We start from the raw sequence: 15,618 nt of genomic DNA, 5'->3' as shown, positions 1-15,618 counted from the left end.
TAAAAAACAAAATCGCAGATTTATAACTAAATTTTTTATGGCGTAGTGATTTTAAGTTCCTACTTTTGGTGAGGTAGTGACCTCGACCCTGAGGCTTTCCGTTTAGATCAAAACACACGACCGTATTGGTTTTGGGTTTGCGGAAAACGGAGTTACAACGGTGATCAAATATTTTGCATGATGTTTTATTACGGTTATGATTATTCTGTGAGCGCACCAATCCTTAGGTGTATAAAGTTACAACTTAAAATACAATTAGTGATAACTGTAGACTTTTCAGTGGACTACAACCTTTTTAAGGGAATGCGATGTAGTCAACCATTTATCATGTCCCAGATCAAGCCGCCATTTTTCCACAAATTTGCAGAATTTTTGCCAAATTCTGAAGAGTATTCACATCAAAGATTTAGTTTTATCTGTATTATTTCTGTCATCATTTTATTTCAAATTAAAACCATCACCATTCAAAACCGTATAGTTTATTGACTGTGAGTATATTTAGTGGGGTTCCCCCACAGTACTCAGTTTCTGAGACAGACCCATATCTCCATCACACTCCTGCTCCAGATGTTATCTCACAACATTTTTTTTTTTAACCAAAAAGTGATTGTGAACCAGTGCATATCCAGTCTTGAGGTTGTAACAGTATATTTTTACCTGCCATAGGTTGCAGCGATGCGCCCGGCACACAGGCTGCCTAACAGACCCCCGATGCAGTATATGGAGATGATGAAGGACCAAATGAGTGAGAGCTGCCAGTCCTCCAGAGAAAGGCCATATCTCTGCACGCACGTGCTGTTCACAAGCTCTTTAATGTACTGACAACACAAGCAGAATGATTAATTAGAGCAGCCAAATCCTGAACGACAGTCACTGTATAGTTTTGACACAAACTTAAAGGGGCTGTTTTTAATGTTTAGCGCCCTCTGCTGCCTGATGAATAGAAACTGCAACGGAAACAAATGACCCTTATGAACTTGTGCTGTGTGTGTGTGGCATTTTAGATAAAAGAGGCAGCTTTGTTTAGACTGGGAGCCAAAATTGGATAGTTTCCAATCTAGAATAATAAAATAGATAAACAAACGTTCTTCCCGAAGATATATTTTAAAATGATATTGTTATACACTCACTGGCCACTTTAATAGGAACTTGTTCTTGATTCTAACGCTACGTTCACACTGCAAGGCTTAATGCTCAATTCCGATTTTTTTGTGAAATCCGATTTTTTTGTGAGGTCGTTCACATTAACAAATATATACGACTTGTATGTGATCCTCAGTATGAACGAAAAGCGACCTAAAAGTGTTCCGCATGCGCACTGCAGGATACGACGACGTCACACGCAGTGAGCATGGCCAGTGTTTACGGAAGTAAAACCGCCCGGTTGCGGTATGACTCATCCAATCTAGCTTGAATAGCTGTATCCCCCCAAATGGAAATCAGCTCCCTAACCTCTGCGTCCTTCCATTGAGAAGATTCAGAACCTTCACAGCCCGAAGCGTCCCTCGCATTGATGTCATGCGCAGGCGCGCAGATACGTTTTTTTAACTGGGGGGGACAAAAAACTGGGGGGGGACAAAGCTGCCAGCAAACCAACCCCAACCCCGATATGCCTGTCAAACTTGTTGTTAGTAACCATAGCAACCAAGCTCGAGCTCGCAACCTGTGCAGTCTGCGCAGCTCAACCAACCGAATATCAGTCTTTGTTTTGTTTTATGTGAGTTGTTGCAACTATGTATACACTGCTGTGCACCTCAATAAACCGAATGGTAATTAGTCTTTTGATTTTTCCGTGAGGTTTGCCTTATGCAAAGAAAGACAGCATAGACGTTTTTTCCTCCCTATAAGTAGGGGGGACCGAACGAGGTGAATTTAAATATGACTCGTCCCACCCTCTATCTGCGCCCGTGATTATGCGCCATGTTGTTGTAACTTTTTTTGAGAGACCCGCCGCCTACTTCAGCGCAGAATAGTGACGTTTGTGGCTTGTTGATGATGTGTAAGTCGGATGAATGCGACCTGGCGGTTCAGACTGAAGTCGCATATGAAAAGAGCAGATAGGAATCGGAATTAGCACCACATATCCAAACGGCCTGGGTCGGATTTGAAAAAATCGGATCTGTGTCGTTCATATTGTCAATAAAAGATCGGATACAGGTCACATATGGGCGAAAAGATCGGATTTGAGTCACTTCAGCCTGCAGTGTGAACGTAGCCTAAGATTCCTGCTCTTGGCTGCAGAAGTGGAACCCAGTGTGTTGCATGCTGAGATGCTCTTCTGCTTACCACGGCTGTAAAGACTGATTATACGAGTTACGATATCCTTCCTGGCAAAAAAGCTCGAACCAATCTGGCCATTTTCCTCTGACCCTCTCTTATCAACAAGGCGTTTGTTTCCACCCACAGAACTATCGCTTACTCACTCACTCGATGTTTTTTGTTTTTCGCACCATTCTGTCTGTGTAAACTCGAGAGACTGTTGTGTGTGAAAACCCCAGGAGATCAGATCAGTAGTTTCTGAAATATTCAAACCATCAGTCCGTCTGACTCAAACCAACATCCATGCCACAGTGAAACAAAGTCACACAAAAATTGAGATCGCAACTTTTCCCATTCTGATGTTTGAACATTAACTGAAGCTCTTGATTTGTATCTGCATGATTTTATGCATCAAGCCAGGGCTTTTCAAAGTGTGGGGCGCACCAGGGTTCTTCAGGGGGGCGCAACGTGAGGAAAATAAACCAGAATAAGTTACTATTGCGGACATTTAGCGAACTTCAGCTAGCCTTTACCGGACACAAAATGGATCGATTTTTAGTACCTAAAGCTACAGTGAGTGAGGAGACAGAGTCTGGGCCAAGCAAAAAAACAGAGCCTCCAGGATGTTGCGATTTGCAAATTCAACGCAAATTCAACCAATCCCCACGAATTCAGCGCGGTGTTGCAATTCTATCCAATCACCGCAACTTTCCCGCAAATTTGACCAATCGTTGGCGTCGTCTTAAGGTGACATCGACAAACTACCTTCCGCCTTACTTCCGTGTATATGTTTAAGAGAAGCAGCATGCGCGCAGTGTTGCCAGATTGGGCGGTTTCAAGTGCATTTTGGTGGGTTTTGAACATATTTTGGACTGGAAAACATCAGCAGTATCTGGCAACACTGTGTGCGAGTCAGTGTTTATGTAGGCTTAAATTCTGTTACTGAAAGTGTGTTATGTTTACAGTGAAGGACTGTGTGCACTTTACATTATTTTTTTACTTAATACAAGAAATTAATGGATGCCAACATTTTTGCCAAAATGGTATTTTATTTTCCATTGTTTAGGCAGCTTCAGCATCATACTGTGAGATTCTGTTCAAATTGTTTTTTTTCTTCTATGAAGCCTGAGCCATTTATTTTATTAGTTTATAATTATTGTGTAATTTAGTCTTCAGGAGAGACTGCCTGCACACAGTACTAGTATTAATAGTTTTTTTCTTACATGAAAGCTGAGGCATTTATCTTATATTTTAAGGTAACTTCATGTTGTGGTGTGAGGTTCTATGCACTTTAACTTTTGAACCAACAGGTGCATTTGGATAAGTAAAGCCTATTTTTCTGCATTTTTGTAGTCCTGGTAATCTTTTATATTGGTAAAGTTGTTTATAGGACCATTTCTCAGTGTCTGGTTTTTTTTAATCAATAGTTTTTCAGTAATTTTAATCACAAAGAGAAAATCGCAACAATTTCTCGCAATTTTCACTTCCTCCCGCAATGTAATCGCAACAAAAACCTAAAAAACACCACAACTTTCATCGCAATTTTTTGGAAAAACCCCCGCAACATCAGACATTTTAGCCCGCAACAATCACAAAAAAGGCCCACGGAATCCTGGGGGGACTGAAAAAAGAAGGAAGTATGACCACGATTATTTAAAGTTTGGATTTTCATGGACTGGATCTGAAGATGCTCCACTGCCACAGTGTGTTGTCTGCCAAGAGGTGCTAGCTAACGATGCTATGAGATGTTTAAAGATGTTTTTTTTTTTTTTTTTAAAAAGCACAGATGTTTAAAATGTGTAAAAAAAAAAAGATGTTTTAATAAAGCTCATATGTTTTAAACGTGTAAAAAAAAGATGTTTTCAAAAAGCACAGATGTTTAAAATGTGTAAAAAAAAAATAAAAATGTGTACAACAACCATTTTTTTTTAATACGAATGGAACATTAAGTATAGCAACAACAAAAATTGGGGGGGGGGGCTGTTGTTTATTTGCTCTCTGAGGGGGGGCTGACTCTCCCACACTTTGAAAAGCCCTGCGTTAGCCTATTACCAAACATCTAGTTAGATTTGTACAAAGAGAGAGAGAAAGAAATGTCTTTTTGTTTGTTTTACGACCCTGGTTGCACTTGATTCCATTGGAAATTACTCTACAAATACACATTTGACAAAGATGATAGAATGGCTATGGTATAAGTATGACTGGAAATTATTTTTGTATTTTGATATTGAATGAAGAAATGGGTTGTTCTATCAGGCATAAGTTTTCAGATCTAAATAGGCTTATGAAAGTGTGTTCCATAGCAGTAGGCAAATAATATTTGAGGGGGAAGTTGTTTTTGTGCCAGATATTGGATGGGAAAAGAAAAAAATGTTTGTGTGAATTTCCTATTTCAGGAATTAATATGTTAATACCAAACATGAAGAAAGATTTTACAAAGAACAATGTCTTTTTGTTTGTTTTCAACCTCTGAGGTGTTGAAAATTTATTACTGAAAATCTGGCGGAATGTTCTATTAAAGAAAAGATAAAAAGAAAATAGTCTTTGTGTGTGCTGTGAAGTGGTTTGAAAAAATGAAATCGGAATCGGCCAAAATCGGTATCGGCAGGTCACACTCCATGGAAAATCGGAAATCGGAATCGGCCCAAAAAATTGCAATCGGTGCATCTCTAGTAAAAACTAAACTTTAACTTCAATTTTGGTGAGTAATTTTCATAAATTTAAAAGACAGGTTTTCCACTAACATCAAGCCCAGCAAACTAATGGCCTGCCCTGTAATGTAAAGTTGGGTCAAGGAATGAAACCAGGCAGGGTTCTGGTAAAAATTGTTTTAGCTGTCTTCTCTGAAAGAACTTAAAAGAATTTAGATTGAACTGAATAATCTCAAATGCTTCTTGTAGCTTTAAAATAGTCCCAGCAGGTGACTCTGAAGAAAAATACTGTGTGTTTGAACACCGCCCGCTGTAAACACTTTGCATACACCCCAATGACCGACTCCACCGACCGCCACGACACCACCGCACACGATTCCCTCATCGGCACAGTGGAGCACCACAAATTGCTACCTGGTCTGTGGGAAACACTGCAAGGTGCATAACCAGTACCAACGAATTTGTTCTTTGTTAGTCTTAGTTTAGTAGTATTAGTAGGCTAAACAACCCCCGTGCACCCCTGCAATTCAACTGGACACGCGCGCCACACACACACACACACCCATGGGCTGCCCCCATAGTCTCCAAAATTTCTGTGGGAAACACTGACGGTTGTTGCTAAAACCCGTGACACGGAACAGGATGTGACGTATTATCGGTTGGGCAGTGACCTCCCCGCGATACAAGACAGGACAGGACGGACCCATGACATACAGGACGGGACGCCTACCTATTGTCCGTGATGGGATATAATTTGTGAATTAATAAATAATTCATTGAAAATTTCTTGTATTGACTTATCATTTCGGGCGGCACGGTGGTGTAGTGGTTAGCGCTGTCGCCTCACAGCAAGAAGGTCCGGGTTCGAGCCCCATGGCCGGCGAGGGCCTTTCTGTGCGGAGTTTGCATGTTCTCCCCGTGTCCACGTGGGTTTCCTCCGGGTGCTCCGGTTTCCCCCACAGTCCAAAGACATGCAGGTTAGGTTAACTGGTGACTCTAAATTGAGCGTAGGTGTGAATGTGAGTGTGAATGGTTGTCTGTGTCTATGTGTCAGCCCTGTGATGACCTGGCGACTTGTCCAGGGTGTACCCCGCCTTTCGCCCGTAGTCAGCTGGGATAGGCTCCAGCTTGCCTGTGACCCTGTAGAACAGGATAAAGCGGCTACAGATAATGAGATGAGACTTATCATTTCTTCTTCTCATGTCATAGTCATGTAATCTATGAGGCATCCTGCCACTGTAATACCAGCACGTGAAGACCAAAGAAGAAATAAATATTAACACATACACACTAATTTGTTTGTTACTTCTTTCTTTTGATTATTCTTAACTAACTAGAGTATGTTATCCAAACTATACCGTGACAATGAAAATTATAGTACATTATCCAAGCTATACCGTGACACCTGACAGGACAGTTAAGGTAAGATCCCCCGGAACGGGACAGGACAGATTAGGTAAGATCACACGGGCGCAGATAGAGGGGGGGACGGGGGGGATTCGCCCCACCCAGATTTAAATTCACCTCGTTCGGTCCCCCCCACTCATAGGGAGGAAAAAATGTCTATGCTGTCTTTCTTTGCATAAGGCAAACCTCACGGAAAAATCAAAAGACTAATTACCATTCGGTTTATTGAGGTGCACAGCAGTACAGACATAGCTGCAACTGCGCAGACTGCACAGGTTGCAAGCTCGAGCTTGGTTGCTATGGTTACCCACAAGTTTGACAGGCATATCAGGGACAGCGCCTCCTAGTTCAGGACCCCAACACGGCATGATGAAGGGTGCCAAAAGGCAGAAAACGATTGCATCGTTTTTAAAAAAAAAAAAAAAACGACTGTAAGTAAACTGTGCCTTACTTTATCATATCACCTTGCAATTTTTTGATAGTCTGTTCAAAGTAATGTCGTAGTGAAAGTAAAATCGTACGGAGTAGAGATGCCTTTCTGCTAGCCTCCTTCTTTCGGTGGCAGCCTGTAGATACAGTGCTCAGAAGGCAGTTTTAATGTTTAATCTGGCGTTCCCTGCCATAATTTCAGCGAGCATATTGTTTCATAAGGAAACTTTGCGAAGAGTTGTTGACTGACTGCCGCTCACACAACACACAGGCATAGTTAGAAAGTCAGGATGCACTGGTTTACACTTTACACACACACGCGTAGCCCAGCCTCTCGCTATGTTTAACAGTTGGAACTTAGCGGTTTTAAAACTAGTTTTGCAGTTTTGCAATTTCTGTGCGTGATGATAATGTGTAAACTTTGGATTTCCATAGGCTATGTTAAAAGGTTATCATTGTCCTGGCCTGCAGGTAGTTCCTGGTGATGGCAGTGAGGGAGGTGAAAATAACATGTATACACACTACCGTTCAAAAGTTTGGGGTCACCCAGACAATTTTGTGTTTTCCATGAAAAGTCACACTTTTATTTACCACCAGAAGTTGTAAAATGAATAGAAAATATAGTCAAGACATTTTTCTGGCCATTTTGAGCATTTAATTGACCCCACAAATGTGATGCTCCAGAAACTCAATCTGCTCAAAGGAAGGTCAGTTTTATAGCTTCTCTAAAGAGCTAAACTGTTTTCAGCTGTGCTAACATGATTGTACAAGGGTTTTCTAATCATCCATTAGCCTTCTGAGGCAATGAGCAAACACATTGTACCATTAGAACACTGGAGTGAGAGTTGCTGGAAATGGGCCTCTATACACCTATGGAGATATTGCACCAAAAACCAGACATTTGCAGCTAGAATAGTCATTTACCACATTAGCAATGTATAGAGTGGATTTCTGATTAGTTTAAAGTGATCTTCATTGAAAAGAACAGTGCTTTTCTTTCAAAAATAAGGACATTTCAAAGTGACCCCAAACTTTTGAACGGTAGTGTGTGTATATGTATGTATATATATATATATATATATATATATATATATATATATATATATATATATATATACACACACACACACTAAAAAAAATCTCCTTCTCACCCCCGGGGGGGGGTGGTATCCATGTCATCTTCAAGCTCGGGTCCTCTACCAGAGGCCTGGGAGTTTGAGGGTTCTGCGCAGTATCTTCGACGTTCCTAGTACTGCACTCTTCTGGACTGAGGCTTCAGATGTTGTTCCTGGGATTTGCTGGAGCCACTCTCCCAGTTTGGGGGTTACTGCCCCAAGTGCCCCCACTACCACGGGGACCACGCAACCCTTGACCTTCCACATCTGTTCCAGCTGCTCTTTCAACCCTTGATACTTCTCAAGTTTCTCATGTTCCTTCTTCTTGATGTTGGCGTCAGCTGGGATCGCCACATCTATCACCACCACCCTCTTCTGCTCTTTGTCCACCACCACTATGTCCGGTTGGTTAGCCAGGATCTGTTTGTCAGTCTGGAAGCTGAAGTCCCACAGAACCTTGGCCCTGTTGTTCTCAGCCACCTTCTGTGGTATGGCCCATTGGGACTTGGGTACTTCTATTCCATACTGGTTGCAGATGTTCCTGTATACTATCCCAGCCACTTGGTTGTGCCTCTCCATGTACGCTGATCCAGCTAGCATCTTGCATCCTGCTACTATGTGCTGGACTGTTTCAGGGGCTTCTTTGCACAGTCTGCATCTTGGGTCTGATCTACTCTGGTAGATCCTGGCCTCTATGGCTCTTGTGCTTATGGCCTGTTCTTGTGCTGCCATGATTAGTGCCTCTGTGCTGTCTGTCAGTCCTGCATTATCCAGCCACTGGTAGGATTTCTTGATATCAGCCACTTCCTCTATCTGACGGTGGTACATGCCATGTAGGGGTTTGTCTCTCCAGGTTGTCTGTTCCTCCTCCTCCTCTGCACTCTCATCAGGGTTCTGCTGCCTGAGACATTCACTTAGCAGTTCATCCTTTGGGGCCATCTTTCTGATGTATTCTCGGATTTTCGATGTTTCATCCTGGACTGTGGTCTTGACGCTCACTAGCCCTCGGCCTCCCTCTTTCCGCTTAGTGTATAGTCTCAGGGTGTTGGACTTGGGGTGGAACCCTCCATGCATGGTGAGGAGCTTTCTAGTCTTGATATCTGTGGCTTCTATCTCCTCCTTTGGCCAGTTTATGATACCAGCGGGGTATCTGATGACTGGTAGTGCATACATGTTGATGGCTCGGACCTTGTTCTTACCATTCAGCTGACTTTTCAGGACCTGCCTTACTCTCTGGAGGTATTTGGCTGTGGTTGACTTCCTTGTGGCCTCTTCATGGTTTCCATTAGCCTGTGGAATGCCAAGGTACTTGTAGCTGTCTTGGATATCACCTATGTTGCCCTCTGGTAGGTCAATCCCCTCAGTCCGGATGATCTTGCCTCTCTTTAAGACCATCCGGCCACACTTGTCCAATCCGAATGACATCCCTATGTCATCGCTGTAGATCCGGGTGGTGTGGATCAGCGAGTCTATTTCTCGCTCGTTCCTGGCATACAGCTTGATGTCATCCATGTAGAGCAGGTGGCTGATTGTTGCCCCACTACAGAATCGGTACCCGTAGCCGCTCTTCGTGATGATCTGACTGAGGGGGTTCAGGCCTATGCAGAACAGCAGTGGTGATAGCGCATCTCCTTGGTATATGCCGCACTTGATGTTGACTTGGGCAATGGGTTTTGAGTTGGCCTCTAGGGTTGTCTTCCACATTTCCATTGAGTTCTGGATGAAGGTCCTTAGGTTCCTGTTGATCTTATACAGTTCCAGACATTCCAGTATCCATGTGTGTGGCATTGAGTCGTAGGCTTTCTTGTAGTCAATCCAGGCAGTGCACAGGTTGGTCTGTCTCTTCTTACAGTCTCGGGCGACTGTTCTATCGACCAGTAGCTGGTGCTTGGCTCCTCTGGTGTTACTGCCAATTCCTTTCTGTGCCTCGCTCATGTACTGAGCCACATGCTTACTCATTTTTGCCACAATGATGCCTGACAGGGCTTTCCATGTTGTGCAGAGACAGGTAATTGGCCGGTAGTTGGATGGGATGGGTCCCTTCTGGGGGTCCTTCATGATTAGGACTGTCCTGCCTTGGGTTAGCCATTCTGGGTGGGTTCCATCCCTCAGCAGCTGGTTCATCTGTGCTGCTAGGCGTTCATGGAGTGCAGTTAGCTTCTTCAGCCAGTACGTATGGATCATATCGGGGCCTGGTGCTGTCCTCTTCATCTTTGACACTCTTTCTTGGACGTCTGCCATTGAGATGGTTACTGGTTCTTGTTCTGGGAGGTTGCTGTGGTCAGCTCTTAGGTCCACTAACCATTGGGCATCGGTGTTGTGTGATGCCTTTCTTTCCCATATGTCTTTCCAGTATTTTTGGCTGGTTCAGTAGAGAACAGCTTGTTTATTCTCCTGGCCTCTCCCTCCTTGGTGTATCTCTTCAACCGGGTGGCCAGAGCTGTTAGTCGCTGTTTGGCAGTTTCGAGTGCCTCTGGTATGGAGAGTGAGTTGTACTTCCTGGGTGCCCCTTTATTCACCATGTTCCCTTTCTGTAGTTCAGCTAGCTGGCTAACTTCTCTCCGTGCTGCCTTTATCTTGGCCTCTAATCGTCTCTTCCATGGTGGATACTGTTTGTTATGTCCTGAGCCCACCTTGTGTCCAAGCATCTCCATGATTACTGTTGCTGTACTGTGTATCAGCTTGTTGGTCTCAGTGATGGTTCTTGTGGAGATTGTCTTCAGAGCAGCATTCACATCTACTAGTAGATCTTCTGAAGGTACTTGGCAACTCAGCTTCGGTATTCGTCAGGGGCTCCAGGTTTCCAGTTGGGTCACGATCTTCCTTCTCAGGTCAGCAGCTCTTGTGTTGAGGCTGTTAGTTGTTGGGGCTTGGTACCCAATCTCTGGTTGTGGGGATGATGACATCTCCCCGCTGACCTAGCATCGTTGACCTAGCATCGTTGTTGTATTTCATTAATCTCTAGTTGTGATAGTAGATTTCGATTACGGATGTTGGAACACTGGGCTAATAGCTGTTTCTTTGTTAGCCTTGATTGTGGGTTTCGAAGTATCCAATGGTCCCACATTCGCTGCATGTATCCCCTCTCTCTGGGATTGCTTGTATAGTAGCAAATCCATATTTTCTGTCCTCGTCCATCGATGTCTTGTTCCAGTAGCCCATTTCTCATCAGTTTGCCCTGGTTCCCTAGCAACTGACGCAGACCTTGTTGACCCGGGCGACGTCTGAGCCGGTATGACTCTATCAGTTATGTCTTCACTCATTCCTGAGGTAGGCTGATATATCATGAGGGGTCTTGCCTAAGAACCCTTACTGGATGATGTTTTGCCCCGACCGGGATTCGAACCCCGATCTCCTGCGTCGTAGTCAGTGAGCGTTACCACTGTACTATCCAGCTGATTATATATATATATACACATACACACAAAATGGAATCATTTGCTGACAGCTCAGTCCCCCCCAGTTCAAAAATCCTATCTGCGCCCCTATAAGATCCCCTGGGACGGGACAAGAGTTCAATGTCTGTGAGCGATAATATATCCGTGACAATTATTCCGGTCCATGAAGGGACCGTGAGTGAGAATACGTCCCGTCCCGTGTTTTAGTAATCGTCTCTAAATGCGTTTTAACATAACAAATTGCACCTTTAATGTTAACTTATGTGGACTCGGAGACTTGATCAGGTCATTTTAAAATTTTAAACCATTTTATAATAAAAAGCACATTAAAAAAAATACATCCAAAAATACTTTATATAAGAGAACAGAAGGCAAGGCAAGTTTATTTATATAGCACATTTCATACACAGTGGCAGTTCAATGTGCTTTACAGAAGTAAAAGCAGAACAGTAAACAATAGAAAATAAAATTACATAAAATAATTGGGGAAGAAAAATAATAAGAATTAAACAATAGTAGAAATTAAATTAATAAAATGAAAAAGTTAATCAGCCTCGAGATTAATTATTATTATGGGTTTAACTCATAAAGCGCGCTCTTCCCGTGGCTCTTCCACGAGGATCACCAAAAATCGTCCCGCAGACACAATCTACGAGGATCACCAAATAAAATCGTCCCGCAGACAAAATCTACGAGGATCACCAAAAATCATCCCGCAGACAAAATCTACGAGGATCACAGTAACAAAGAATTAAAGTAAAATCATTAAAATCCAAGATTAAAAAGAAATTAAAATAAAGTAAAATCATTAAAATCAAAATTAAAAGAAATTATGTTAAAGGAAATTAATTACTTAGGTAAAAATTAATCAAGTGAAAGCATCTGAAAACAGCTTTGTCTTGAGCCTGGATTTAAAACTAACAACAGTAGGAGCATTTTTGATATCATCTGGAAGTTGGTTCCAAAGCTTAGCAGCATAGCAACTAAAGGCTGCTTCACCACACTTCGTTTTGACAGCTGGTATTACTAGCAAGTTTTTCTCCTGTGATCTTAGAGACCTAGTTGGTGCATATAATTGAAACATATCCAGTAGGTAGCTGGGTCCCATCCCATTTAATGTTTTAAATAGAAGAAGTAGTGCTTTAAAGTCAATTCTATAGCTCACTGGGAGCCAGTGCAGAGACCTTAGGATTGGAGTGATATGAACTACCCTTTTTGTTCTTGTAAGAACCCTTGCTGCTGCATTTTGGATTAGTTGAAGCTCTTTGATGGTCTTTTTTGGAAGACCTGTAAAAAGGCTATTGCAGTAATCAACCCTACTGGAGATGAAAGCATGAATAAGTTTTTCTAGATCATGCTTTGACATGAGACCCCTGAGTTTAGAAATGTTTTTTAGGTGATAGAATGCAGAGTTTTTTACCACTTTCATATGACTGTTGAAGTTAAGTTCGCTGTCAATAAGGACACCAAGGTTTTTGACAGTATCCTTTGCTTTAAGCCCCTTAGTTTCAAGAACAGTGGCAATCCTAAGCATTTCCTCCTTTTTGCCAAATATAATTGCTTCAGTTTTATCTGCGTTCAGCTGAAGAAAATTGAGAGACATCCATTTGTTAATTTGGTCAATGCATCTATGAAGAGACTCAAGAGGGGCATAGTCATTAGGTGACATAGCTAAGTAAAGCTGAGTGTCATCTGCATAGCTATGGAAGTTTATTGAGTTATTCTTAATAATTTGTCCAAGTGGGAGCATATAAAGGTTGAATAGTAATGGTCCCAGGATTGAGCCCTGGGGAACCCCACAGTTCAAGGACACGGGTGATGAACTGTGGCCTCCAATGGCCACATAAAAAAAAATCTTTGTTGTAGGTAAGATTTTAACCAGTTGATTACTATACCAGTAAATCCAACCCAATGCTCCAGTCGATGTAACAGTATGGAATGATCTACCGTGTCAAATGCAGCACTTAAGTCTAAAACACCAAGACTGATGTTTTACCAGCATCAGAATTAAGACGTAGGTCATTCATGACTTTAGTAAGAGCTGTTTCAGTGCTATGATTGGCACGAAAACCTGACTGAAACTTATCAAAACATCCGTTTAATGTCAGGAAGGCAGTTAATTGATTAAAAACAATTTTTTCAATTATTTTACCAACGAATGGCAAATTGGATATGAGCCTGTAGTTGTTGAGTACTGAGAAAAGCACTGAACAGGAAAAATAACTATAAAATAAGTATAAATAAGTACAATCATTAAATAAATACACTAAATTTCATTTTAAGAAAAGAATGCTAATGAAAAGAAAACGCTCAAAGCAGCAGTAGATTTTAAGAATGCTTGATTGACCTAGAACAGATCCTGGAGCTTTTCCCTTATAACTAACTGATGAGCACAAACAGTGCATTTGTTCTTGGCTCCAAAACAAGAACACACTGCAACTCACGACTGATGGTGCAGTGAGGACAGAAACGCTGAAGCCGTACAGGAACATTCCCCCAATACCGGCGACCAAAACGACTGCAACAAGCACAGGACTCTTCAGCTGAGCACAAACAAGAAAACACACCTGAAGCCACAGGATTCAAGCTTAGGGAACAAAGTATGGCAGTATGAAAACAATACCAAAAAACTTACCAGTAATGATAAAGCGTGCATCCTGGCACTGTGGAGTTCTCCCACAAATCTCCAAACTCCTCTGTTTTGGGCTCCTCGATGAACAGCAAGACAATTCTGACACAGCAAATCTGTGAATTTCTAACTGACCTTGTTGAAATGTAACTCCTCATGGACATTTGGTGAAAAATTAGGCAAGGCTGATGAAACACTTGAACATGCTAAGATACAGTGAAATGTTCATCCACTTATATAGAGACCAAGAAAACATCAATGCAAACAGATTTGACCAGTTAAACTGGACCATTTTGTCAACAGTAATTTTGTACAACCCCGATTCCAAAAAAGTTGGGACAAAGTACAAATTGTAAATAAAAACGGAATGCAATGATGTGGAAGTTTCAAAAGTCCAAATTTTATTCAGAATAGAACATAGATGACACATCAAATGTTTAAACTGAGAAATTGTATAATATTAAAGAGAAAAATTAGGTGATTTTTAAATTTCATGACAACACATCTCAAAAAAGTTGGGACAAGGCCATGCTTAGGCAAGGCAAGGCAAGTTTATTTATATAGCGCATTTCATACACAGTGGCAGTTCAATGTGCTTTACAGCAAAAAAGCAAAACAGTAAACAATAGAAAAAATTACATAAAATAAAGGGGGAAGAAGAGAGAAAGTTCAGTAAAAACAGCAGAATAAAATGGAATAAAAGTTAAGTAAAGTTTAAGACATGCAAAGACTATAAGGTAAAGTTTAAAACGTGTAAAGATGATGATATTTATCAGTTATCAGAAAGCATCTGAAAACAGCCTGGTCTTTAGTCTAGATTTGAAGCTGCCAACCAGGGGCGTCATAGTGGGGAGAAAAGGGGGACTGAGTTACCAGGGCCCCAAGAGGGGGGAGGGCCCTTGAGGAGTCTGTAATTTTATTTTCCTTTAAATATCAATACCATTTAAAGATCACAATATATGTTGCTAACTAATGTAAATGTAATGTTTTGGGTAAATAAATCGTTCGATTAATGGATTGAATTGTGTGTCCTAGCCTACATATAGTGTCTGTCCTGCATATAGTAGGGGAGAGTGGGGTAAGATGAGCCACTTTTTACATTTTTCATCATAACTACATGTTAAAGCCATTTTTGCTTCCAGTCTACACACCATACCAAATTTCAAAGTGTACTGTTACTATCTGAGCAAAAATAATTGATAAGCTCTTATGGTTAGAGTGATATTACCTCTTGAAAAAAAAATGTCAAGTGGCTCAACTTACCCCATGCACGGGGTAAGATGAGCCACTGTGTGGGGTAAATTGAGCCAACACAAAACATGTTAGGTTAACAAAGTAAACAACTTTTATTATTAGAAATGCAATCAGTGAATCAAGTCAAGTCAATCAAGTGGGGGATAGGGCCGTTGCATAGAGAAAGGGAGATGAAGAGAGAGGTGATAGAACGAGGGATAGATAGGGATAGATAGGGAGGGATAGATAGATGGATAGAGAGAGAGATATGCATAGATAGATAGAAAGAGGGATGGTTAGAGAGAGAATGAGAGATATACTATATTATAGAAATTACTAAAACAGTAGAGCAGTGCCAAAAAATCTTATTTCTTTCAGTAGGTTAAAACATTGCTAAAACATGCAGCAATCATTCCATCAATCATTTCATCATTATTCAATGTTCCAAGCGTTCAAATTGCAAGGGAACACCATTTGCCTCTCCCTCCGTGCTGTCA

At 41.6% G+C, this 15,618-nt stretch overlaps 1 protein-coding gene across 1 annotated transcript in view; it reads right to left on the bottom strand.

Annotated features, from left to right (window-relative positions):
* Positions 1–14,142, bottom strand: part of slc2a11l (solute carrier family 2 member 11, like) — a 57,272-nt gene extending 43,130 nt beyond the window's left edge. The window contains exons 1-3 of the mRNA XM_060909502.1: positions 13,895–14,142; positions 13,704–13,802; positions 658–818 (exon numbers count right to left, since the gene is read on the bottom strand). Coding sequence (XP_060765485.1) covers positions 658–818; positions 13,704–13,802; positions 13,895–13,915 — 281 coding nt within the window. The 5' untranslated portion in view covers positions 13,916–14,142. The remainder of the gene's footprint in view (positions 1–657; positions 819–13,703; positions 13,803–13,894) is intronic.
* Positions 14,143–15,618: the final 1,476 nt, after the last annotated feature.

Source organism: Neoarius graeffei, chromosome 25 (assembly GCF_027579695.1).
Source record: "Neoarius graeffei isolate fNeoGra1 chromosome 25, fNeoGra1.pri, whole genome shotgun sequence".
NCBI classification, from domain to species: domain Eukaryota; kingdom Metazoa; phylum Chordata; class Actinopteri; order Siluriformes; family Ariidae; genus Neoarius; species Neoarius graeffei.
Note: the sequence above shows the minus strand (reverse complement) of the source record. Positions and strands in the feature narration are given on the sequence as shown.